Source organism: Capra hircus, chromosome 29 (assembly GCF_001704415.2).
Source record: "Capra hircus breed San Clemente chromosome 29, ASM170441v1, whole genome shotgun sequence".
NCBI lineage: Eukaryota > Metazoa > Chordata > Mammalia > Artiodactyla > Bovidae > Capra > Capra hircus.
In genome coordinates this window covers 44,901,181-44,926,830 of record NC_030836.1, presented here as the reverse complement: position 1 = coordinate 44,926,830, position 25,650 = coordinate 44,901,181, and the positions used below count along the sequence as shown (strand labels likewise).

The 25,650-nt window shown below is 51.3% G+C and overlaps 2 protein-coding genes across 4 annotated transcripts in view; both read right to left on the bottom strand.

The window, feature by feature from the left end:
• Positions 1–10,540, bottom strand: part of DPP3 (dipeptidyl peptidase 3) — a 31,656-nt gene extending 21,116 nt beyond the window's left edge. The window contains exons 1-4 of one of the 2 annotated variants that reach the window (XM_005699926.3): positions 10,457–10,540; positions 8,783–9,057; positions 1,013–1,102; positions 290–427 (exon numbers count right to left, since the gene is read on the bottom strand). In XM_005699926.3, coding sequence (XP_005699983.2) covers positions 290–427; positions 1,013–1,102; positions 8,783–9,057; positions 10,457–10,508 — 555 coding nt within the window. In that variant the 5' untranslated portion in view covers positions 10,509–10,540. Of the gene's footprint in view, positions 1–289; positions 428–1,012; positions 1,103–8,782; positions 9,061–10,456 lie in introns of both variants that reach the window. The other variant, XM_005699925.3, reaches the window with a different exon arrangement.
• On the bottom strand, positions 13,389–23,969 carry PELI3 (pellino E3 ubiquitin protein ligase family member 3). Of its 2 annotated transcripts, XM_018043221.1 has the most exons (8): positions 23,781–23,969; positions 22,482–22,634; positions 21,882–21,953; positions 19,359–19,488; positions 18,441–18,542; positions 17,310–17,504; positions 16,803–16,991; positions 13,389–15,175 (listed from the first exon to the last, which is right to left on the bottom strand). In XM_018043221.1, the coding sequence occupies exons 2-8, from the start codon at positions 22,631–22,633 to the stop codon at positions 14,606–14,608; spliced, it is 1,410 nt and encodes a 469-aa protein (XP_017898710.1). In that variant the 5' UTR covers position 22,634; positions 23,781–23,969; the 3' UTR covers positions 13,389–14,605. The 2 variants fall into 2 exon arrangements, with proteins under 2 accessions (XP_017898710.1, XP_017898711.1); XM_018043222.1 differs by lacking the exon at positions 21,882–21,953 and having other exon boundaries at positions 23,781–23,966.

The following is a 25,650-nucleotide window of genomic DNA, read 5'->3' as shown; positions in this document are numbered from 1 at the left end:
CTTGAATCCCCTCCTTTCCAGCCCCCCGCCTCCAGCTCCCCCCAGCTCTCAGCTCGTCTCTCCTTCCCTCCTCCTGGCACACGGCATCCCGGGATGTCAGAACTGGGAGGGCGTTCAGAAAGCATTCCATCCAACCCATTTACTGAGGACGACGCTGAGCCTCGCCGTGGACAGCAGCTTGGCCTCAGGCGTGATGGACAGCCCGCTGTCTCCCCATCGGTTGCCCCTTCCTCCAGGCCAGGTGGCCCTCAATGATCTCCTCCACCCCCTAGCACGGCTGGGGCCTCACCTCTTTCCCCAGACCGAGGTGTCGAAGCCTCGATTCCAGCGAGAACATGAGCTCCCCGCAGGTCTGCCAGAGGCCCCTAACTTCTTCCGGGTGCTGCTGAGCGGCCTCACTCCCCAGGATCACACGTTCCAGCTTCTCCTGCAGGGGAAGGGAGGTCCTTGGCCTGGCCAAGGCCGCACCACCCAACCTGCCTCCTGGAGCCCCCCAGCCATCCCCAAGCTCTTCTCCCATAGTCTAAGACCTTCTGGTTCAGAGGGTGGTCAACAGACTGGCAGCATTGACCTTGCCAGAGAAAAGCAGAACCTCATACCTGCCTGCTCAAGCTGGCTGGGTCAGAGGCTGTATGTCAATAAGATCGTCAGGCCAGTCATGTGCAGAGTAGGGACTGAGAGCCCTGGTGTAAGGCCTGGGTCTGCCCCAGAAGGGCCCGAGCCCTATGGTCCAGAGAAGGACTCCCTGCGTCCACTCTCCTCCACTGTCTCCAGGGGTGACCAACAGCCCCATCTCTGCAGCACCAAACGGTGCTCAGAACCCTTCCACAGCCTCCCTTCATTTGTCCCTCAGGTCAGCATGGTCGGGAGGTCGCTGCAGCACCCAGGAGAGTGGCTGACCCAAGGCTGTGCGGCATGCTGGTCAAAGGTCAAAGCCTGACTCCCGTGGGGGCTCCATCTGCTGCTTTCCCCACTCCACCCCACCAGCCCCAAACTGCCCTCCTCCGCTCACCTTGGGCAGGTTGGGAACAAACTTGGTGTCGCCAAAGGACTTGTAGTTGCCCATGTTGGAGTAGACGCCCGCGGCGTAGACCAGGAACGCCTAGGGGATGGGAGCGTCAGAGGAAACGCAGCCTCCCCACCCCATGGAGGGTCCCTCCTGGGATGTTAACACCCCAGAGGAAGCTGTATGGGTGAGGTGGGGAGATCTAGGGGGCAGGACCCACATCCCGGGAGGCGCCAGGCTGGGCTGCTTTCACGGCCCAACCTTCAGACACCCACGGTCCAGCCAAATGGGTCTTCTCAACAGCTTCCAAATATGGATACATCCAAGCCCTCATCCACCTTGTTCCCTTCATATCAGCACCCTCTCAGCCACCTGCATCTCATCTGACTTTGAAGGCCCAGCGCAGACACCACCTCCTGTAGGAAGCCTGTCCTTAGCCCCCATCTGATAGGCAGCTGGCGCTGGAGGCATCAAAATGTTAGGGATGGAGGGGCCTTGGCTGACGACTCTATGGCTTTTGCAGGCTCCAAATCTACTCTCCCTTCCTCTGGTAATATGGCCTCAGCTTCCTTTTGGGATGGGCCAAAATCTCCCTTCCCCAACTCCAGGGGTAGGCACAGGCCCAAGCTGGCCAGCCAGAGCCTGACCAGGAAGTTTCCCAGCGGTGAAGAGCTACTGTTTCATACCAGGAATCATCAAGTCCAAAGCCCCTTAGAGCTCCCCTACTAAGGTGACAAAAGAAAGCAAAACTGAGCGATGAAGACTGCATCGCAATAGTATCCCTGAGTCTCTGAATCCAGCCATGACTGAAGCCTCTCTAGCCCTGGACTTTTCAATTATGTGAGCCCATAATTCTCTTTTTTAAAAATAGACTTTATTCTATAGAGTAGTTTTAGGTTCACAGCAAAACTGAGTGGAAAGTAGAGATTACCCCAAAGCGCTCCCCACCGGACCCCACTACCCCACCGCCAGGCAGAGCCTCCACCTCGTTAATATTCTTCATGAGTCTGGTACATTTCTTACAACTGAGGAATGTACCTTGGCACCTCATCACCCAAAGATCATAGTTTACATTAGGGACCACTCTTGACATTGTATATTCTATGGGTTTGGATAGATGTATAAAGACACATATCTGCCATTACACATGATACAGTACTCTGAAGTATACAGGGCAGTTTCAGTGTCTGAAAAATCCTCTGTGCTCTATATCCCCTCCCAGCACCTGGCAACTACCCATCTTCTTACTAGCTGCATAGTTTTGCCTTTTCCACATAGCTGGAATCATACAGTATGCACCCTTTTTTGTGATGGTTTCTTTCACCCAGCAATATCCATTTAACTTTCTCTGTGTCTTTTCATGGCTTAATCGCTCACTTCTTTCCAGCACTAATGTTCCATTGTCTGATATACCATGGTTTGTTTATTGATTCAGCTACCGAAGGGCATCTTAATCAGATATATCTTTTGCAAACATTTTCTTCCATTCATGACTTATCTTTTCATTCTCTTGACAATGTCTTACACAGAGCAGAAAACTTTAATTTTAGGGACATCTTTGGAGGTCCAGTGGTTAAAACTCTGTGCTTCCAATGCAGAGGGCGTGGGTTCGATCCCTGGTTGAGGAACTAAGATCCCACATGCCACATAACATGGCCAAGAAAAAGAAAAAATAAATTTTAATAAGTTCAGCTTATCAATTATTTCTATCTTGGATCATGCTTGTGGTGTTATAACTAAAAAGTCAACTGCATACCCAAGGTCATCTAAATGTTCTCCTATGTTATTTTCTGGGAGTTTTAGTTTTGTATTTAAGACTGTGATTCATTTTGAGTTAATTTTTGTGAAGGCTATAAGATCTGTGTTTAGATTTTTTTTTTTACCATGTGGATGTCTAGTTGTTCTAGCACCATCTATTGGAAAGGCTATATTTGTTTCATTATATTACCTTTGTTCTTTGTCAAAGATTTGTTTACTGTATTTGTGGGGGTCTGTTTCTAGACTCTCTATTCTACTGCACTGATCTACTGTCTATTATTTTGCCAACCGAAGACTGATTACTGTAGCTTAACAGTAAATCTTGAACTAGAGTAGCATCAGTCCTTCAACTTTGTTCTTCTCCTTCATTATTGTATTGCCTATTCTGAGTCTTTTGCCTCTCCGTATTAACTTTAGAATAAGTTTGTCGGTATCCACAAAACAACTTGCTGGGATTTCGACTGGGATTGCATTGAATTTATAGATACAGTTGGGAAGAAGTGATATCTCGACAGTATTGAGTCTTTCTATCCATGAACATGGAGTATCTCCCCATTTATTTAGTTCTTCTTTGATATTTTTCATCAGAGTTTTATAGTTTTCTGCATATACGTCTTCTACATATTGTTACTTTCACTTTTCACTTTCATGCATTGGAGAAGGACATGGCAACCCACTCCAGTGTTTTTGCCTGGAGAATCCCAGGGACAGAGGAGCCTGGTGGGCTGCCGTCTATGGGGTTGCACAGAGTCAGACACGACTAAAGTGACTTAGCCGTAGCCGTACATATTGTTAGATTTATGAGTATTTCAACTTTTTTGGGTGCTATTGTAAATGGAATTGTGTCTTAATTTCAAATCCTACGTTTTCATTGCTGGAATACACGAAAGCAATTGAGTTTCATGTATTAACTTTGCATCCTGCAACCTTGCTATAATCACTTATGTGTTCTAGGAGTTTTTGTTGATTTTTTCAGATTTTCCACTTAAACAATCATGTCATCTGTGAACAAAGACAGTATTATGTCTTCCTTCACAATATGTATACCTGTAATTTCTTTTTCTTGTCTTATTGCATTAGGTAGAATTTCTAGTACAACATTGAAAAGTAGTGGTGAGAGGGGAGATCCTTGCTTCATTCCTGATGTTAATGGGAAAGTTTTTCACCATTAAATACGATATTAACTCTAAGTTTTCTAGTTACAGTTTGTTTGTTTTTTTAATCATGAATGGGTGTTAGAATTTGTCAAATGCCAAATGCTTCTTCTTCTGCATCTATTGATATGATTGTGTGATTTTTCTCCTTTAGTCTATTGACGTGATGATTTACATTTATTGATTTTTGAATGTTGAACCAGATTGGTATAGCTGGGATAAATCCCAGTTGATCACAGTGCATAATTCTTTTTATACATTGTTGGATTCAATTTACTATTTTGTTGAGGACTTTTGCATCTATGGTCTTGAGGCGTATCGGTCTGTAGTCTTCTTTTCTTTCATTGTAATCTTTGTCTGATTTTGGTGTTAAGGTAACACTGGCCTCACAGATGAGTTAGAAAGTATCCCTTCTGCTTTTCTCTTCTGAAAGATTGTAGAGAATTGGTATAATGTCACCCTTAAATGTATAGTAGTGAATTTATCTTGGCTTGATGTTTTCTGTTTTGGAAGGTTGTTTATTAATTATTGATTCTATTCCTTTGATACAAGCTTTGCAGATTATCTATTTCTTCCTGTATGAATTTCAGCAGATTGTCTTTCAAGGAATTGGTCCATTTCATATAGGTTATCAAATTTGTGCATATGAACTTTTTTCAAATGGTAATTCTTTGATTACCATTTGAAGGATATTGCCCATGAATATTCACTGCCCATGAATTTGTAGTGATAGCCCTTCTTTAATTTCTTTTTCTTTTTTCCTTCTTTCATTCCTGATATCAGTAGTTTGTGACCTCTCACCTTTTATCTTAGTCTAGCTAGAGGTTTCGGAGAAGGCAATGGCAACCCACTCCAGTACTCTTGCCTGGCAAATCCATGGACGAAGGAGCCTGGTAGGCTGCAGTCCATGGGATCACTAGGAGTTGGACACGACTGAGTGACTTCACTTTCACTTTTCATTTTCATGCACTGGAGAAGGAAATAGCAACCCACTCCGGTGTTCTTGCCGGGAGAATCCCAGGGACAGGGGAGCCTGGTGGGCTGCCGTCTATGGGGTCGCACAGAGTCAGACATGACTGAAGCGACTTAGCAGCAGCAGCAGCAGCAGCTAGAGATTTATTGATTGCTATGATCTGAATATTTGTGCCCCTCCAAAATCAGTATGTTGAAACCTAACCTCCAAGGTGATGGCTATTAAGAGAGGGAGACTTTGGGAGAAGATTAGATCATGAATGATGGCATAGCCCTCCTCATTGAGATTAATGCGCTTACAAAGTAGACCCCAGATAGCTAGCTCTTATGATCCACCACGTGAAAAAACAGTGAGAAGGTGGCAATCTGCAGTCCAAAAGAGGAGTGTCACCAGAACCCAACCATGCTGGCACCTGTGGTCCATTCTTCTTCTACCTTGGTGGTTGTAACCTAGCCTTGTATACAATTTCATTTTCTCTCTTTTCTTAGCATATCAATTGCACTTCTTTTTTCACTTGTTTTAGTGGTTGACTTTGCAATAGACATTTTAGTGGCTGAGTTTGCAATATACATTTATAACTAATCCCAGTCCATTTCATGGGCAGTTTGAGTACTTTATAATAACAAAATAATCCTAATTCTTGCCTTCCCACCCTCATATCACTGCTGTCATTCATTTCACTTATACATAAGCATACATAGTTGGATATATTGCTGCTATTATTATTTTGGACAAATATTTCTCTTAGATGAGTTAAGAATAAGAAAAATAAAAGTTTTTATTTTTACCTTCACTTATTCCTTCACCACGGCTTTTCCTTTCTGTTTTAATGTACATCTGAGTTTCTGACCTATATCATTTCCCGTCTCCCTAGAGAACTTCTTTTAACATTTCCTGCAAAGCAGGTCTATTGGCAACACATTCCCTCAATTTTTGTTTGTCTGAGAAAGTCTTTATTTCCACTACACTTTAAAGGGTAATTTCACAGGGCATACAATTCTAGATTGGTGGCTTTTTATCTCAACACTATAAATATTTCAGTCTACTCTTCTTGCGTGCCAGGTTCCTGAAAGATTAGATGTAATCCTTATCTTTGTTCCTCTGTAGATTTTTTTTTCCCATCTAGGTTCTTTCTTTCTCTTTGATTTTCTTTCTCTTTGATTTTCTGTAGTTTAAACATGATATGTCTATATGGAGGTTTTGTCTGTTTCTTTTTTGTTTTGCATTTAGTATCCTATTGAGTGTTCTCTGAACTTCCTGGATCTGTGGCTTGGTATCTGACATTACTTTGCAGACATTCTCAGTCAATACTATTTTAGGTATTTCTTCTGGTTTTTTTTTTTTCTTCTTCTTCTGGTTTTATCACTATATACATGTTATATTCCTTATAGTTGTCCCATGGTTCTTGGATATCCTATTCTATTTTCTTCAGTCTTTTTTCACTTTGCTTTTCAATTTTGGAGGCTTCTATTGAGATACCCTTAAGCTCAGAGATTCTTTCCTCTGCTGTGTCAAGTCTACTAATAAGCCCATCAAAAGTACCCTTCCTTTCTGGTAGTATTTTTTGACCTCTAGCATTTTTTCAGACTCTTTCTCAGACTCTTTTCCATTATGGTTATTATAAGATGCTGAGTATCGTTTCCTGTGCTGTATAGTATGTCCTTGTTATTTACTTACTTTATATATAGTACTGTATATATGTTAATCCCAAACTGCCCATCTGTTCTTACATGCTGTCTACTTTATCCATTAGAGCCCTTAGAATATTAGTCAGAGTTGTTTTAACTCCTGGTCTGATGAGTCCAACATCCCTGCCATATCTGAGTCTGGTTCTGATACTTGCTCTGTCTCTTCAAGCTGTGTTTTCTGCCTTTAAGAATGTTTTGTAATTTTTTTCTTGATTGCCAGACATGATGTGCTGGGTAAAAGGAACCATCATAAATAGGCCTTTAGTAGTGGGACGGTAAGGAATGGTGGCAGGGGGAATGTTCTAGAGTCCCATGATTTTAGTGAGCCTTTGCTGCTGGACTTTGAATGCTCTTCTCAGCCCCATATTCCCACTCCTTTTAGATGGGACCGGATGGATGGTCAGAGCTGTCTAGAGTTGTGTGTTTCCCTTCTTCCAGATCAGTTAGGCTCCAATAAAACCCTAACAGGTTTGCTTCTGGTTAAATAGTTTCTCCTGAGGGCAGATCATGTTAAGAACAGAATGCTCTAGCATATTTTTTAAATGGCTCCTTCTCACCTCCCCCTGCCAGAAGCAAGAGGGATTGTTTTCTCTGAAATTCACTGTGAGAACCAGGTGAAGCTCCTGAAGGTAAAACCCCCCAAAGTGTGGGGCCCCCCTTATGTCCAGTTCCCCCTGGAGTTTTCAACTGTCAGAATTGTCCACACTGAGCCTTTAGCAATTCATCAGTTACAGTTTCAATTTTCCTACCTCGCACTGGTTCCATGGAGGTTTCTGTTCACGAGTTTTTGCTCTGGTAAATTGTGACTCTCTGTACCTGCCTGTCTGTTTCTCCAATTTTGGGAGCTGCAGTTTGCTCTGGAACCTCACTTCTCTTAAGGATCTAAGAGGAGTTGTTGGTTTTTCAATTTCTTCAGCTTTTTACTTGTTAGAAGAGATGGGCAACACCTAAGCTCCCAACATGCCAGACCAGAAACTGGGAGTCATGATTTTTTTTCCCTCTTATTTAAGCCAATTTGAGGTGGGTTTCAGCTACTTCCAAACAAAACAATCCCACTGCAAATAGTGAATACTTGGGTAGCACTTTTCCGTTAACTTTCCCGGCTATTCTCTCTTTTAATGAGGAAATCAAGGCCTAGAGATGGGATGTGATTACTCAAAGTTCAAACAAAAAGTAGAAGAAACAGCCTGGGCCTCAGCACAAAGATAAGCAATCTAATCCCTTTATTTTACATATAGAAAAACTATATCCTCATACATTCTTGGAGAAGCTTTTTCAGAAAATGATTTAACAACACTAGTCAACTGTCAATGTACAGAGCCTTTGACCCAGCAATTCTGCTTCTAAAAATAGATCCTAGTCACACACATGCTTAAGGATGCTTATTTGTCTTGTTTGTAAGAATCACAAACAACCTAAATGTCCATCAATATACAAAGGATTAAACTGATAACAGTGTACAAAGCTATGGAATGCTTCACAGTCAATAAAAGAAAATGAGGTGGATTTCTATGTATCCCATGAAAGTTCTCCAAGATATAGTGTTCAGTGAAAAAAAGCAGAACTCATAAGAATCTATAGAATGTGATCTCATACGTGAAAGAGAAAAGAAGCAAGTAACACATGTGCATCTCTACTTGTACAGGTATCCAGTATAGACAGAAGACTGAAAAGGCTATACACCGCACCATCTTTGGTGGTTACCTCTGGGCTAGGCATTGAGAAAAAATGATCTTTGTGTTCTATTTTGTGCCTTTCTGCAATGCTGTAAAGCATTAAGAATGCATTCATGTATTCCTTGGCCAATAGACCCACAGACCAGATAAAAACAAAAGGACAGGCAGAACATTCTGCCCAGGGACATGCAACATGGTAGAGGAAGATCTGGTCCGGAACTCAGACCTCCAGGTTCCTACACTGAACTCATTCCTCTACCGTCTCTGAACCTCCACAGCTGTTTCCTCTACTCCACAGCTCTTGTGATCATCATAACAGCCATCAGTTATCTCATCAGGGGGCCACAACCCTAAGAGGTACAGATGACCCTCAGGCATATTTTGTAGATGAGAAGACTGAGACTCCAGGAGGGGATGTCCCTGTGTTTAAAACCTTTGATCTAATCCAGAGAGAGACAGAGAGTCCATTGGACCCCTGCTTCCTGGCCCCTCACACCCAGAATGCAGGTTGGCCTGAGAGAACTAACCTGATATTCCTCTTCAGTAAGGCCTTCTGCCAGGGCATGCTGGCGCAGCTGGTCGGGATCCTGGGCACGGAAGAGGCGGCTGAGCAGGGCATAGATGTAGGGGGCCTCAGGGGAGGTCTGCAGCAGCACTGCCAGGCCTCCGTACCAGGCAGCCCGTGACAGGTAGTGGGCATAGAGACGCTCTGTGGACGAGAGCAGGCGGAAGGCCTCGCGGCAGTCCAGGCTTGACACGCCGATGTCATTGGGGAGAATGTACTGGGTGTCCGCCATGGGCCCTGCTGAGAACCATCACCGTGATCACAAGCATCATTTATCCCACACCAGTGGCATGTAAATCTGAGTCTACACGCTCACGGTCTGAATGAGGAAGGGAATACCATTGCATCCATGCACCAGATATGCCAAGTGAGACTCAGAGATGGTTAGGTGACTCACCCCAGAAGATTACACAATATTCTGGCAGGCAATATTCGGCCTGTGGCCTCCCAAACTTAAAGACTGAATCCAACTACCCAGTATTACAGATTGGAAAGGGCAATGGCACCCCACTCCAGTACTCTTGCCTGGAAAATCCCATGGACAGCGGAGCCTGGTGGGCTGCAGTCCATGGGGTCACTATGAGTCGGACACGACTGAGTGACTTCACTTTCACTTTTCACTTTCATGCATTAGAGAAGGACATGGCAACCCACTCCAGTGTTCTTGCCTGGAGAATCCCAGCAATGGGGGAGCCCAGTGGGCTGCTGTCTCTGGGGTCACACAAAGTCGGACACGACTGAAGCGACTTAGCAGCAGCAGCAGTATTACAGATGGAGAAACCAGGGCCAGGGAGGCGGGGTGCTTTGCCTAATAACAGAAGGGAGGGGTCAAAAGCGAGCTTCTGCATCTCTGGGCTCCCAGGCCCCTCTCCGTGGTCACCCCTCTTCCCTCTCTGATCTCCTAGCCTCCCCTTAAGAATTATCCTGCATGTTCTTGGATTCTGCCCACCACTGTATTCACAAGGACAGAGTCCCAGCTGGAAGACCCAGGTTCCAAGACTGGCTCAGCCCCAGACTCCTAATATCAAGTCAGTTTTACTTTTCTACCTCTAGAAGACAGCCTCTGATAATAACCTCAACCTCACTGGGTGGCTATGCAAATTAGATGAGGTCACAAGGTCAGCCTGATCGACAGAAGGTACCTATAGCAGTACAAGATTTTCCCTGTACTCTTCAGTTTTCACTGCTGGCAGGATCTGTCCCACTCTTATCCCCCTGCCCTCTCCCTGTGCTCAGCCAGGGGACCCTCCCTAGCTGCAGAAGCTCAGAGCGGAGAGAAAACTCATTTTACAGATAGGGAGACTGAGGCTTAGAGACGCCAAGCAGCTTATCGACAGTCTTGCTGCTTGGTTAGGACCTGGGTGTCTCCCAACCCGGAGTATTCACAACGCCCTCTCTTACTCTGAAAGAGTTTCCTACCACCCCCGCCACTCCCGAAGCTGCTCCCAAATGGCACAAGCCCCTGGGTTCCGAAAGGGACGTTAACCCTTTGCTGTCCGGAGCGATCCTTGGCTTCGGGGCCGCGATGAATTTGGAAGAGGGGGCAGAAAAGGAATGATCTTGAGCTCGGCCCAGACGCTCCCTGTCCCCCGAGGATGACACATGGTGACCCCAAAACCCGGTCGCCGCGCCTCACCTGCAGCAGCTGCTCCGATCGCACACTCACTTCCTGCTTCCGGCTCCCCCATTCATTGGGGCTCCGCCAACTCCGCCTCCACCAGCCAATTGCCGACCTTCGGGGCCCAGACGGGCATCGCCTCAAGCCAATAGGAGCTCTGAGCCGGCAAACCGGCTCCCCGCCCCCAGGCGCTACAGGGTGGCGAGCGGAATGGCCCCTGCGGCCTTGGCCTTTTGTCCGCAGGCGGTACACGCGCGGGGGTCAGAAACCTCCATGTTCAGCCTGGCCCAGGCCTAGTCCGAACAGACGGCGCAGAGAAGGTACCCCAAACCAGGCGGGGCGGCGTGGCTGTTACGAACGGAGCGCCGGCGACAAGCCCCACACAGTCCTGACCCCCGCTCTCCTTTGGAGTTTTTCTGAGTCTCCCGACTTCAGTTTTGGGTATAGGAACCCAGGACCATGGATAGTGACGAGCCTGCAAAGCCCTCCGTTTAGGGAGTGGAGGCCACAGTCAAGCGGGCTCCAGCCGGGGCTGAGATGGTCCCACCGTGAGGGTCGGGGCGGGGCAGGCGGGGGGTGTGGAGAAACGCAAGGGCTGCCTTGTACCCTCTCGGATTCGCCATGGGCCTGGCTAGGGCAGCAGTTAAATTTTTGTCTTCGCGTCTCAGTTGCTTCTGAACAAGGGGCGAGGGGCCTGGCAGTTTCGGGGTTCTTGCCAGGTGCCGGATGGATGAGAAAGCCGACCGCAACCCCAAAAGGCTGTCCAGGGCAGAGCGGAGCCTGCTTGTCTGGAGAAACTCACAAGAGGATGGGATGGGTCGGGGAATGGCACGTGGAAGCGCCTAGCACTTGGCCTGGGCCAAGTGGGGAACATTTTGAGGGTCCCAAATCAGAAATGGAGCAGAGCCAGGCCATCTAAGGTTGAGGCGGGCCTCCACTGCCTGGTAGCTGTGTGTCCTTCGAAGAGTCTCTTTACCTCTGTGAGTCTTGACTTCCTCAGTCAGAAAACCCGGCTAAAAATCCCGGTCTTTACTGGAGGGAAGTTGTAAACTTGAGGGAAGTGTTGACAGTGTTGCCGCCCCCTAGTGCTGTGCAGAGAAGTGTGGAGGAGAGGGTCTACCCTGAAATCCACACACCCTCCTTGCCAGTTTTTGCCACACCTGTGTCTAGGCCCAGAGCAGCTGTTGTCCACTACCCACACCAGTTTCTCATTCACAGAAGATGCCCAAGGCCCTGTTTGGCACAACAGTGCTGTTGGCACTGATGGTGATTATCATGAGAGAGAGGAACTCAATAAATTAGTCTATGTCCCTAGAAAATCCCCCCTCTTCTTCCCTGTGCCCCAATTTTTATTGTCTTTAAAACAGGTGTAAAGTCTTCCCTGACACTCGGGAGAGGTTGACATGTACACGGATAAAGGAGGAAGTGCCGTCCACCGCCACCAGCGGGCAGCTCAGTCCAAGGAAAGATCCCAGTACTCCTGGGAAACCCCCAGCCAAGCTGCATTTTCATCAGGACAGCTAATAAGAGCACTTCCTGAAGTTCTATGCTAACAGCTTGACATGGAGGATCTCATTTAATTCCTACAAAAAACCTAAGTTAGGATATAATTTAATCTAGAGTACATATGGGGAAACGGAGGCTGATGGATTCACTGACTTCCCTAAGGCCACCCAGGAAGTCCTCTGGTGTCCCTGAACCGGGGTCCAGCCCTCCACCACATTGTCCCCTCCACCTGCTCCAACATATGTGTGTGCTCACATGCACACACACACACACACAGAATTACATGCAACAGTCCACTCACTGAAGTCATAGCCACCCCTAGCCTTGGCTCTTTCCCATGGAGATAAAGAAGGGGTAGGTGAGGAAGTAGTATTAAGCACATCCTATGCTAGGTGCCCTTCATACATTCACAACCACCTGGTAATGGAAGTACAGTTATTCCATTTAACAGTTAAAGAGACTGAGGCTCCAAGAGTTAGAAAGGGGCAGAGCCGTCTGACCCCCTCCACCAACACTCTGATTTCTCCCTCTTATGGCACCTGTGCCTTTTGCTTGTCTCTCCTTCTAGAGTCTGAGATTCCCTGATAGAAATGGCATGCAAGTGTTCCCCTGTCTGGTTCCCAACAGAGTGAGAACAGAGAGCTGGGAAGAGTTGGATTCCTACTGCTGTGTGTGTGTGTGTGTGTGTGTGTGTGTGTGTGTGTTTAGGAGTTGGAATGCTCCCATATTCACCCCAGTGTGTGTGTGTGTGTGTGTGTGTAGGAGTTGCCATGCTCCAATGTTCACCCCAGCATCCTTACTGGAGCTCCCCCGCTGTGGCGATGTGAAGCAAGAATCTGATCTCATCCTCATCTCACCACCAGCAAATGCCCTCTGTCCTCTCAACAGCCCCAGGTCTGATATCTTTGGCTTCAACCAGTTGTGTGGAAGGGGGCAGTTACCCCCCCTTGGAATATCTAAGGCTCTGCCTTCTATTAGGGATGATGTCCAGGTCGAGTTGGTACTCAGAGGCTCTTTTTCAGAATTTTGTATTTCCAGAACCTCCATCTACCTAATATTTCCAGCTTTCTTGTCCCAGGAAAGGTCTGGGGCAACCCTGTAGCACCCCAAGTTTGCCTGGGCTCTCAGGAGGAGGTGACACTTAGCCAGGATGAATAGGGATCCAGTTCAGATTTGGTCTCCATGGCAACAAAGGCCCACCAGACGCCAGCCCAACATTCCCACCCTTCATTCGTTTCTGCTCCCTCCATACCCAGCTCATTGGTCGTCAAGCGTTTTCCCTGCCACACCTTGGCCCATGCTGTTCCCCTTACCTGGGCTGCCCTCCCAACTCCTCCCACCCCATCCAAGGAGAGCTGCCCAGTGGCACAGAGGAGAGGGAAGGCTCTGAGGCCAGGCAGGAAGCTGTGGATTAGAATCTGACTTGACCACTTTCTAAACTGTGTGACTTGAACCATGTTCTTTAATCTCCCTGAAAACAGAAATGGTAACACATCCTTAACATCTCCGTTAACATCCTTCCCTAGGTTACTGTGAGGATTAAATAAAACCTCTGAGCAGCAGAGCCTGGTGACTGGGGAGTGCTCAATGAACGTAGTTATTATTACCATTAGCACAGTGTGGGGCACGCAGTGGGCATTCGATTGGTAGTAGCCCTTGTGTCACAGTCAACGCTCTGGACCACGAGTCCTCTCCCTCTCCTCGACCCCTGACTGTCCAGAAATGAGGATCCAAACCTCCATCCAGCATCTTCCCTGTTAGCATGGCCCCAGCCTCTTTCTGCCCCCTGCAGCCCATGCTTCAGCCACTCTGAACCCCTCACCCAGTTCCCTGCATACTTACCCAGAGCCTGTCCTGAGCCCCCTTTCTGCCTAGAGCACCCCCTTTCCTGTAGGGATTCCCAGCAGGCCACCAAGGCAGAGCCCTTAGCCCCTCCAGTGAAGCCTCTCTCACTTCTCACTTTTCTAGCCACCCGTGAGACCAGCTTCGCAACTCCTGATGACTCTGATCCTAGCACACAGGAAGCAATGCTGTCGTTCAGTAATTGGTCTGTCGTTCAGTTACTGGGGAGGGAACCAGGCAGGGAACCAGGTCTGTGTCCCCAGATAACACTTGGCAAGGAGTCCAGTCCCCAGTGGGTATCCGCAGATGTCGGTCCCAGCCTGCCGCCCACCCGGCACTCACTCGGGGGCTGGAGGCACTGCACGCATGCGGGACACGCGGATTCGTGACGGCAGCTGAGCAGCAGGTTTATAGGGGAACCCAGGGCAGCAGCGGTGGGGTGATTATCTAGAACTGGGTTGGCAGGCTCAGGGCACAGCCAGCCTAAGCTGGGGGTCAGGGACCCATGGTCCCTTCATTCCCCCAGGGGCACAGTGTAGGCGGCATGATGGGGGATGCCCCTAGAAGGGCTGGGGCAATAGGGCTGGGCCTCCCTCCAAAGCCCAGGACAGAGCTGGTGCTGAGAGCCTCATCATTCTGTCCGGGGTGGGGGTCCAGGGACCCCCTCTGGAGCCCAAGTTAGGAGGGGAAGGGCACCACCCACCCAACGCGTCCATCTGGCGTGGCCATGAGCCAGCAGGTAGTCTCACATGCAGAGCTCCCTGGAGGTGGGGGACCCAGGCGGGCAGGCAGGCGTGGCAGCAAGGGGCCCCAGGGAGCCTAGTCCAGCGGCCCCTGGAAAATGAGGCGGACGCAGCCATGCTCGCCGGTGAGCCAGGCCCCACAAAAGGGGCAGGCAGCGTGGAATGCGTGGGTGCCATGGGGCAGTGGCGTCTGAGCCCAGTAGCGGGCAGTCTTCTCAGAGCAGACGTGGCCGCAGGGTGCAAAGGCGTGGCTGGGCGGCCCAGGGTCCAGGCAGAGGCCGGCCTCCTGGCCGAGCCACAGGGGCACGTAGGGCCCCACGAGGCGGCAGAGGGGACACTCGCGCTCCTGGGGGCCCCGCTCTCGCCGGCAGCCCCAGCCGTGATAGCCGTGGACATGGCCGCAGCGGACGTACACCCAGGGCTGCTGCTTGTCGGGTGCCGTGCGGCCGCGCGCCGGGCTGGGGAAAGCCAGGGTGCTGAGGCCCACCGGACACTGGGGCCGAGCGGCGTTCGCCTCCTGCCGCTGGGCCTCCAGCTGCTTCAGCGTGGGCGCCCGCAGCAGCCCAGCCGGCGTGCGCCACAGCAGCGTGGCCCCGCACAGGTCGATGAGGGAGCCGTCCTGCAACACGTTGGACTCGTTTTCCACCTGCAGGGGCAGCAGAGGGGGCCCTTCGTGCCCAAGGGGCTCCTGAACCCCCAGCCATCCGGCCGCCATCACCCCAGTCAGGCCACCCATCCATTCCCCTGAACCTCCCTGGAGGGAGCACCCTGGACCCCCGTGGGGCTAGCTGGGGCAGAGGGGGTGGGCTGGGGCAGAGGAGGGGAATGGCTGGGGCAGAGGACCAGAGGAGGCTAAGAAGCCCCAAGGGCCAGCAGGAAAAGTGGTCCTGGGGAAGCACCATCCCCCAAAAGCCAAAACCCCCTAAACTAGCAGGGACTTTCAGTGGTTAGGGCTCTGCACTTCCACTGCTGCGGGCATAGGTTCAATCCCTGATTCTTCTAAGTCTTCTAAGATTTGATCTTATCTTGCAAGCCAGGCAGCAAGGCCAGAAAAAAATAATCCCAGGCAAGCACCATGCCTTACTCTCATTGGAACCTGCGCCTTGGTCACTTCATCTGTCAAATCAGAAAGCCTGGACTCTGGACTGGGTCTTCCCTCGTGGGCCAGTGGTTAAGACTCTGTGCTTCCCCTGAAGGGTGTTCGAGCCCTGATCGGGGAACCAAGATCCCACATGCCACATACTGGCCAAAAACAAGGCCTGGACCAAAATGGAAGTTTTCTAAAACATTTTCTCAAGCTCATCTTCCCTGATGGCAGAGGCCAGAATCTCCTGTGTCCAAAACACCAGGGACTTAGCCCAAAGCCTAAGGGCTGAGGTTAAAAGCAGGGACTCTAGCGCTAGATAGTCTGGGCATGAATTCTGGCCTCAGTGTTTACTAACTCTGTGTCTCTGCTCAAGGAACTTATCCTCTCCGTGTCTTAATTTCCTGGTCCTCAAGATGGGTTTTACTTCCCCGTGTAGCAAGGGGGTCTCATGAATCAGTGCGAGAACTTGGAACAGTGCCTGGGACCTAGTAGGTGCTCAGTAGCGGGTACCAGTGAGAGGCTCACAAACCTAATTTTACAAAATAACGTTTCCCCAGATCTCCCAGTGGAACTGAGGCCCTGGGAAGATAAGCCATGCTTTTCCTCGAGGCTCGGCATCTCCTTGCCCCATGTGCTCACACCTAGGAAAACGTCTATGTGGCCCCTTTGAGGATCGTGGCCGTGTGACGTTGGGCAAGCCCCATCTCTCTCTAGGACTCTCCCAGCTCCCAACATTAGGTTCCCCATCACCTGTGTTAGCACTACTCTAAGGCCCTTTCCTGCTAGGAAAGAATAAAGCTAAACTTGCCTGAACGTGACAAACACGTTAAAAACCACCAACACTTGAGGCTATAAACTGCTCACTAACAGGCTAAGTGTCACCCTCATAAGAGACTGTGAGTTTCAGCTGCTGACATCCTCGGAAGCGTGTGGAGCTGTACCAGGTTCTGTGTGTGCTACTTCACATCACCCCGTGGGCCTCTGGCAGTATGTGGGCCACATCTGGAGATGCTGGTCTGGTCCCCTCTGTGGGGCAAACGGCGTGTGCCCCCACATGGAGCCTGTTGGGGGCTGCCCCGTGCAGCAGGACTGGAGATCACCTCCTGGCATGGGCAGGGGGCAGGGCAGATCGGGAGGGCCCCGGGAAGGACGAGGGGATGGGGAGGAGGGTGGACAGGCCACCTACCAGCTTCCCCCGCTGCTGTGCCGAGCGGCTGTCCCTCAGAGTATACACATTCCCACAGACCGAGATCTCCCGCCAGACACCCGGGGCTGAGTCCTCAGAGAAGCCGCCTGCTGGGTGCATCACCAGGACCCCGTTGGTGGTTAAGCCGTCCATCAGCCCGTCGGGGGTCCGCCATTTGGCTGCCCGCTCCTGGGACCACACGTGGGATCAGATCACATCCCTGAGTGGCCCCCAGCAGGCCTCGAGCCAGGAGTGCTGCCCCTCTACCCTGGAGCCCAGAGGTGGCCCAGAGAGGACTGGAATTGGCACTGTATGACCTTGGGCATCACCTGACCTCTCTGAGCCTCACTTTGCTCATCTGTTAAGTGGGGGTGCTGATCCCTGCATAGGTTGTGGTTATGATTACTGCAGGCTGGTCCATCACCCCTGGAGACTGCCCCTCCCCAGCCTACCCCGGGGCTCACTCTCAGATGCAGCACTAGTCCCTGCCTGGGGGTGCTCACTCACTCCAAGGAAGATGTTGCTGGAGGCATCGAAGCCAGCGGCGTAGATGCGGGCAGTATAGGGTGGCCGGCGGTCACAGAGGATGCGGCAGGCGTAGCGGGAGATGGTGCTCTGGGCAGAGGGGCCCTCAGCAGCCCCTCCCCCGGGGGACGTGTCTGTCACCACGAAGTCAATCATGTTCTCCGTGGAGCGGCCAATCTGTGAGGGAGGGGAGGGCAAGCACAGGAATGATGTGTGCAGAGGTCAGCGCCAAGGGCTTCCCACCCCAGGGCTCCCGGAAGCTGTTCTGTGGGCAGGGTGACCAAACGACAGGGAGATAACGCCACCCCAGTTCCCTAGGCGTCCACATCCAATCACTAGTGTTTGGGTTTCTCTTTCTCTGTCTCCCCCACAGTTCTGGAACCGCCCCACTCAATTAAAAAACTAGCTGATCTGCAGGACTTCCCTGGTGGTCCAGTGGCTAAGTGGTCCAGTCCTCCACGCTCCCCAGTGCAAGAGGCCTGGGTTTGATCCCTGGTCAGGGAATTTGATCCCTCATGCTGCAACTAAGACCTGGCACATCCAAATAAATAATTTAAAAAAAAACAAAAACTAGTTGATCTCCAGATACAGTGAAAGGGTAACTGAGTCTGGAAAGGCTCAAATAGTAGTAGAAAATACTGAATTTGGAGTAAGTGTTTACTATATATCATGTTAAGCAGTTCGTGTACAGACCTCAGTTAACCTTCCCAATGATGCCATGTGGTGGGACTGTAATGACCCCACTTTACAGAGGAGGAAACCAAGGCCCAGAGAGGTTAAGGTTAAGCTACTAACTGACAGAACTGGGAGCAGAGGCCAAGAAGTACGACTCTGACACCACACTCTGAACCCCTAAACTGTACATCTCCCATAGCCTGGGAGTCCAGGCTTGGGTGTGAATCTTGATCCAGCCACTGACTTGCTGTGTGAGTGGCAAGCCAACAGCCCTCCCTTCTGCTTCCTCGTCTGAAGAGTGGTCCGCTGCACTGAGGACTCCAAGCACCTGCCCCCCGGCCTTCGGTCCGCCAGCCGCCCCCCTGGACACCTGCAGAGCTGAGCATCGAGGCCTGGCGGCCCAGCGGCCGGGAGGCTCATGGAGGCCCCTGAGCCTACCTGGAACATATCTGTGTCACTGTCATGAGTGTACTCGACTATGACCGAGTGGCTCCGGGACAGTGTGTAGGAGATGCTGTGCTGGCCACGGTTGCTCAGTGCCTGGGGACAGAAAGGAGAAGTCATTTCCCTGGGGATGGAGCCAGGAGAAGCGTGAGCTTCTGTGACAGAAGCTGGAGCCTGACATCCAGCAGCCACTCCCAGGGAAGCGGCGGTTCCACCGCTTACAGAGGGGAACTCTGCAGCCAGCCCTTTACACGGGTTATCTTATTTGATCCCCGTGTGCACGGTCATCGCTCAGTCATGTCCGACTCTTCGCAACCCCCTGAACCGTAGACCACCAGGCTCCTCTGTCCATGGGATTTCCCAGGCAAGAATACTGGAGTAGGTTGCCATTTCCTTCTCCAGGGGATCTTCCCAACCCAGGGATCGAACCTGCCTCTTCTGTGTCTCCTGCATTGCTGGCAGATTCTTTACCACCGAGCCATTGGAAAAGCCCCTATTTATCCCTACAGCTTCCCAAAGGAGGCATGGTTATCATTCCCATTTTACTGTTGAAGGAACTGCATCTCAGAGAAGAGAAGAAACGGGTCGGATGTCAAATGACTGGAAACAGCAGAGCCCAAATTATAATCCCAAACCTCCGAAGCCAAAGGCTTTGCCTTTGTCATTGTCACATCCTCTCCCAGAGCCTTGGCCGCCTCAAATGACTGACCACTTCTCCCCAACGGATGGGGTCTAGTGGTCCAGGAAATACTTTGCAAGCTACGACGTAACTGCGAGGAGTCTCGCACCAGCCCCACGCTCTGGTTTCCCAGGGTCGTGAGGGAAGACACGTGGGTTCCCCTGCTCTGGCGGGGCCGTGGGCAGGTAGGACTGGCAAGACTGCACCCGGGTCTGCTAGGGCAAGCTGCTTGCCTTGGAGACGAGCGGCGTGGAGATGTGGTGAATGACATCTGGCTTCACTCCGTTGGCGTGTGGCCGGCGACTCAGTGCCAGGCGGCTTCGGCGGCGGCCCTTGTCCCCACTTGCCAGACACCCATTGTAGCTGTGGATGAGGGGGTTAAGAAGAAAAGGTTGCAGGCAGAGAGCAACAGCAGGTGAGCCCCTGAGAGACTAGGAGGAACCACCAACTTCTGGGCAGATCCTGCCTTAATAAACAAGCCCTAGAACTACCAGCTAGAAGACCCTACTCTATCAAATTGGTGCCTTGGAGAAGTGAGGTGGGGTGGGGGTGGTGGTCAGAAGATCTTCAAAAGGGTTTTCATTCAATTAGCCAGTGTTTTCTGGACTCCTGGACCATGCCTGGTCAGGCAGTAGGTGCTGGGGTGGTACAGGGGACATACCACAGGTCAGTCCTGTGCCCTAAGTTGTTTGAGGAACCTGGATGCCACCTGCCCTGACCCAGGCACAAGCCAAGTGTGTCCCAGGCCTAGAGACAGGAGAAAGGAATTCTGACCCCAGGAGCAGGTTTCGAAGAGAGGGGACACCTATACCGGGCCTTGAAGAACTAGAAAAGAGTCACCTTTAGCAAACTGTCATTTATTAGATCACAGGTACTACTGGAAACCAGAAAGGAAGAAAGAAAAATAGACCCCAAAAGCCACTATCTCTACATATCCATTCACATCAAATTTCTTCCTTTCCAGCCTTGTCCAGACTGTAGAAGGCAAAGACTGGGTGAGTCATAACCTTGATCGCTGCCATGAACTGGAGACTCCTGTGTTCCTGGTACTTCACATTATTAATTACCTAATGGAATCTGTGTAATGTCCTGGCAGGAAAGTATCTTTCTATCTTTCTTCTCATTTTACGAATGAGGCAAATTGAGGCTCAGGGAGGTAAAATGACTTGCCTGAGGTCCCAGGCTAGGAAGTGGGAAAAGTCTAGATTTGACCTCTCATCTGTCTGACTCCAGGTTCTTTTGCAGAAGATTCTCAGTAAGGAGGGCTTACCCTGAGCAAAGGCCCTGTGGCAGGCAGGGTTTGAGTGATGACTTGGATGGGAGAGTGCAGTCAGGGAAAATGAACTTGGTGGGAGGGCCCTGAACACCAGGAAGGGCATTCTGAACTTTATTCCATAAGCACTGGGGAGCCACAGCAGGTTTGGCAGCAGGAAGTGAAAAGGATGAATAGCTGCCAAATACAGCCAAGGACCACTTGAATCAGAATCTTCTCTGGACCCACAGAGGGAGATTCTGATTCTGTAGGTTTGGGATGAGCTTGTCAGTGGGTAATTTTCAATGTGCTCTCCGGTGGCTCTGATGTCCAGCTGGCGTGGGGCTTCACTGCTCCATGGAGAACAGATGGCTCTCAAGAGGGCCTGTCGCCTTAGGTCTGAGCTTTCCCTCATCAGTGGCCTCATTCCCAGCTGTGATTCCAGCTCTTCCTTTGGGACATGAAGCAGTTGCTTTCTTTGGGGGTGGGGGTGGGGGCGGGGAGCGGGCAGTGCCACGTGACTTGTACGATCTTAGTTCTCCAATGAGGGATCAAACCCTGGGCCCTCGGCAGTGAAATCGTGGAGTCCTAACCACTGGACCGCCAGGGACTTCCGAAGTGGTTGCTTTTCTAATGCAAGCACCCCTGAGAGGGGCATCACTTTTGTGCTTGTAAGCTCTTCCCACATATGGGAGGTAGGGCAGTTCAGGACACGGGCTGAGGGTTCAGACGGACCTGACTTAAATCCGGGCTCTTCTGCTTGTCAGATAACCTCTGTGCATGCTGTCACTTCATTCATGTTTAACTCTGTGTGACCCTGTAGACTTCAGCTTGCCAGGTGCCTCTGTCCCTGGGATTCTCCAGGCAAGAATACTGGAGTGGGGTGCCATGCCCTCCTCCAGGGGATCTTCCCAACCCAGGGATTGAACTCGCATTTCTTATGTCTCCTGCATTGGCAGGCGGGTTCTTTACCACCAGTGCCGCCTGGGAAGCCCTCTAACCTCTATAAAATGGGGCTAATTTTTTCAGAATCTACCTCACAGGTTCATTATGACAGCTAAATGAGATAAACATTTTAAGATGCTTGACACAGTTTGGCATATATTTAATGAGCCCTTGATAAATGTTATCTATGATTATTATTACTAAAAAATAAAAATAAAAGCACATGGCATGTACATGTCAACAAACAGTAACCATTATTATTTTAAAATAGTCATCACAGTGATAATATAGTTTATCAGATACTCTCTTCAGGGCAGAGAGAGAGGCCAAAAGGAAGTACAGAAGGGAGGAAGGAGAGGGATCTGTGCGTGGGGCAAGCATCCTGGTCAGGCGAAGACCAGGAACGGATAAGGTCTACTCAGCTACCAGCTTACGTTGCTTCTTCTCTCCTGGCCTCACTTTCCTCATCTGTAGCACAAGGGTCAGCTGTTGCTTAGTGAAAGTGCACTAAACCTAGAGTGAGAAAGACCTGGGTCCAAATCCCAGCCCTGCCGCTTACCAGCTGTGTGCCCTTGGGCCAGCCACTTCCCCTCTCTGAGCCTCGGTTTCCTCACCTCCTTCCTCACAGCATCTTTGTGAAGATTGAAATGAAATAATGTCCATGAAAAGGCTTGGCACAGGCCTGCCTCCCAGAACACTTGGTGTGGGCCAGGCACTGTGCTACATGCTTTACAGAAATCACCTCAGTCGTTCCTTCCAACAACCCTCTGAGGTATTATTATCATCATCTCTATTGGTAAGTGGGGGAAATGGAGGCGCAGGGAAGTTAAGCAACTTCCAGAGGCAGGATTTGAACCAAGCACTTTTGCTGGAGAACCAGAGTTCATCTCAGACTACACACATGAGGAATTTTATAAAAGGCAGCTGGTGCTTTCTTCTGTTCAGAAACAGGTGGGCAGGGTTGTCTCCGTAATTTATGAAAAATGGGAAGATAAAATACCAATTGTGAATTGAAGCGGGCTTGGTCAACTTTGTCTCTCAGCTGGGAAGGTGAGGAGGGACGAACAGCAGAAGGCTGTAAATGGAGAGAGCTGAGACCCTTGGTCTGGCTGTCCCGTGGGGTGCCTGCTGCCCCGCCCCTTGGACCAGGGAGGCTCACCCCAGAACGATGAGTTCGCCATACTTGATGGGCTCCTCCCCTGGCTGTGCATCTTCACCGGGAGAAGAGAGCACACAAGAGCCCTGGTTCCCCGGGTGCTGGAGATCTGAGGTTCGGGGAGACCCCACTTCAGGGTTTCCTTCCAGCACCATTCTGGGCAGAGTGGGAGAAGAGAAAAAGAGCTTTGCAGCCTCCCACCCCAACCCCCCTCAATGCCAGCTCCAGCCTGCTGCGGGCCACCTAGGCTAAGACCAGAGTGACCTTTCACCCACTCTGTTGCTATGGCAACCACTTCACCTCTGCCTCCCCTAAACTGTCAGCGTTGCTGGGATACCAGGGAAGGGAGATGGATGGGGTGGAACCAAGAGGGAGGAGCTGCCCAATCAGAGGGTCAGAATATTTGGCAGAGCCAGAGGGATGGCTCAACTTGGGGTGGCCAGAAGCTTCTTTTTGGCAGGACCTCTGTCTGGGATGTGGTTGGAAGAAGAGCACCCCAGGAGTTGGGGGCCCCTACTGCTCATCTCACATTCAGTTCCTGGGTTTGGCTCTCAGCCCCAGGACCTCTGAGGAACCCTTCTGTCAGGTTTTTGGAATCTACCTATCCATCTTAATCTTTCTGCCCCTTTGCTGGTCTAGGCCTCTATCTGTCTGTCTGTTTTCTCAATGACTCTCTGTCCCCGCCGCTGTCCTTTTCGCCACCTCTCTACCCACCCTCCTCCCCACCTCCGCCTGTCTGGCCACCTCTACCTCTCCATTCACCTGCCTCAGTCTCCCCATCTTGCCCTCACCCTGCGGACAGGGCTCTGGACCCCTCCCGGGTGCGCCCCTCTCCCTCCCTCAGGTGTCAGTCTGCAGTCCCCGGGCCGCTCAGGTCTCTGGAGGCCTGTGGGGGCGGCGTTCCCCCCTCCCGCTTGGGCTGCAGCAGAGCCCGTCTCCGCAGGAAGCCTGTTTGGAAAACATCCCCGCGCAGGAGGGACTGCGCCGGGGCAGGCCGGCACCCCGCGCCCGGGGCGGGCACAATGACAGCCCAGCGACATACGCAGACACAACCGGCGGCCCCTCCACACAAACACGCGCGCGCACGCACACAGTCCTGCACAACCGGAACCCCGCGAGCGGTGCCCGGACGGGTGCAGAGCCCACCCTAGACTCGCGACAGCAGGCGCGATCGCGCAAACAGCCACAGGCGCCCGCCCTCGGACCGAGTACCCCCCGCTACCCTGACACTCAAACACGCCCCCAGCGTCTGTTGGGGCCCGCCCGGCGAAGCCCCCGCCCCCTCCGCCTCGGCGGGCTCACCTGGCCGCGCTCTGGCCCCCGCTTGGCGCTGCTCCCTCTGCTCCTCGCCCCTGCTCGGCCCAGGGGCCGCTGCGGCGGGATGGGCCCGGCCGGCGGCGGCTCCGCGCTGCCTTGTCACGGGGACACCCGGGGCCGGGGAGGGGTACGAGCGCAAACAGTCACGCTCCGCCCCCTGTCCCTATGCCCCGCCCCACGGAAGCCCCGCCCCTCGAGACTCCTCCTCTTGCGGCGAAGCTCTGCCCCAGTCGGCGGAGCCCCGCCCTTTCTCAGGAGACCACGCCCCTTATCGAGCCACGCCCACCACTCTGCTTTAGGAACGCTCTCCCAACTTCGCGTGAGCTGAGACTCTCAGGTAGGTGTTTGAGGCCCCCTTCTCCAGTTCGGGTTCCCCAGACCCCGCCCTTGTTTCTGGAGACTCCCGGGTTCTCCTTCAGACCCTGGCGCCCCCTCCCTCGTCGCAGTCTAGCACCTTGCCCCCCGGGCTGGAGGCCCCTTTCCGCAGCTTTGGCCAGGGACTCTGCACCTCCTGCCCGAGACCCTGCGTTCCAGATGGGGAAACTGCGGAATTAGAGGAGAGAGACAGGGGCTGGAAGGAGAGAGAGAATGGAAATACTAGAGGAAACAGAGGTACGGATGTGCATCAGAAGGGAGGCAGAGGAAAGCCGCTGCGTTTGATCTGTCTTCCAGCCCAGCTGGACTACTTTCTGGGCGACTGCCGGCTGGCTCTGGGCTCCCTCCAGTGTCCAGGAGTGCCTCCCGCCCGCCCGCCAGCTTGCGCACACCGCCGGAGATGCCGCAAATGGGATGGAGACCCCTCCGGGCCTGGGCTTGCAAGAGATCTCATCTGTTAGTCTGTGGCAGGTGCTATGGGCTGTGCTTTGAACAAAATAAGCCCTTTGATTCTCGGGAGACAGACACTATAATCACCCATTTTGCTGATGAGAAAACAGAAATTTAGGAATCTGACTTGGCCATGGTTATTTTCCCTGAAAGGGATCAAAAGTGGATTTCAGCTGTGTGACTCCAGTCTGGACTCATAGCTTCTATATACCTTGTTGCAATGACTCGGGACCACAGGATGGCAAGAGGGCACTCAGAGGTACAGAGCAGGAGAGACCCAGAAATGCATCAGGTAAGATTCCTACAGCTCATTATCTCTTGGCCTATTTGGAACTGTAACTGTTAGGGAAATTAAAATGGAGGAAGTCTTGCTCAGGCTTCAGAAGCAGGAGAGCAGGCCTCTGACTGATACCATGCAGGGCCTTTGGGGCTTCTGGGCACAAGGCCTTTGTGTCTCCAATTTCTTTGATTATAGGGAACAGCATTTATTCAGCCTCCATGACCTTTCCTGAGTTCCAATGGCAGATTCAAGCAATTGTTGATTAGGGAAGGGAAGGGATGTGAAACCAAGGAGAAACAAGCAATCAATAGCAGCCTTGGGGCAGGTTTCCCCATAAAAGGATGCGAACAACAATATCTTTGAGCTATTTTGCAGATACTGAAACCCTCTCCAAGAAGTTATGGTATGCTCCCTACAAACGAGTAGACCATAGACCAGTTAAACCTGAAGGTTAATAATGTTGATGCCTACTTACCTCACCACCAACCAATCAGAAGAATGTCCAAGAGCTGATCACACCCTCTTTTACTGTAAAACTTGTCACTTGGTTTGGAGGGCGGTAGCCTGCTCTGTCCCCCTTTGCCTGGCAAAGCAATAAAGCTATCCTTTTCTGCTGCTGCTGCTGCTAAGTCACTTCAGTCGTGTCCGACCCTGTGCGACCCCAGAGATGGCAGCCCACCAGGCTCTGCCATCCCTGGGATTCTCCAGGCAAGAACACTGGAGTGGGTTGCCATTTCCTTCTCCTTTTCT

Excerpts from the sequence above, each read along its gene's own strand:
- PELI3 (XM_018043221.1), bottom strand. The coding sequence starts at position 22,633 with ATGGTGCTGGAAGGAAACCCTGAAGTGGGGTCTCCCCGAACCTCAGAT. Across the intron at positions 21,954-22,481 it reads GGCGAACTCATCGTTCTGGG|ATGCTGTGAGGAAGGAGGTG; the intron begins GTGAGCCTCCCT and ends ATCTTCACAAAG. Across the intron at positions 15,176-16,802 it reads CACAGCAGCGGGGGAAGCTG|GTGGAAAACGAGTCCAACGT; the intron begins GTAGGTGGCCTG and ends CTGCCCCTGCAG.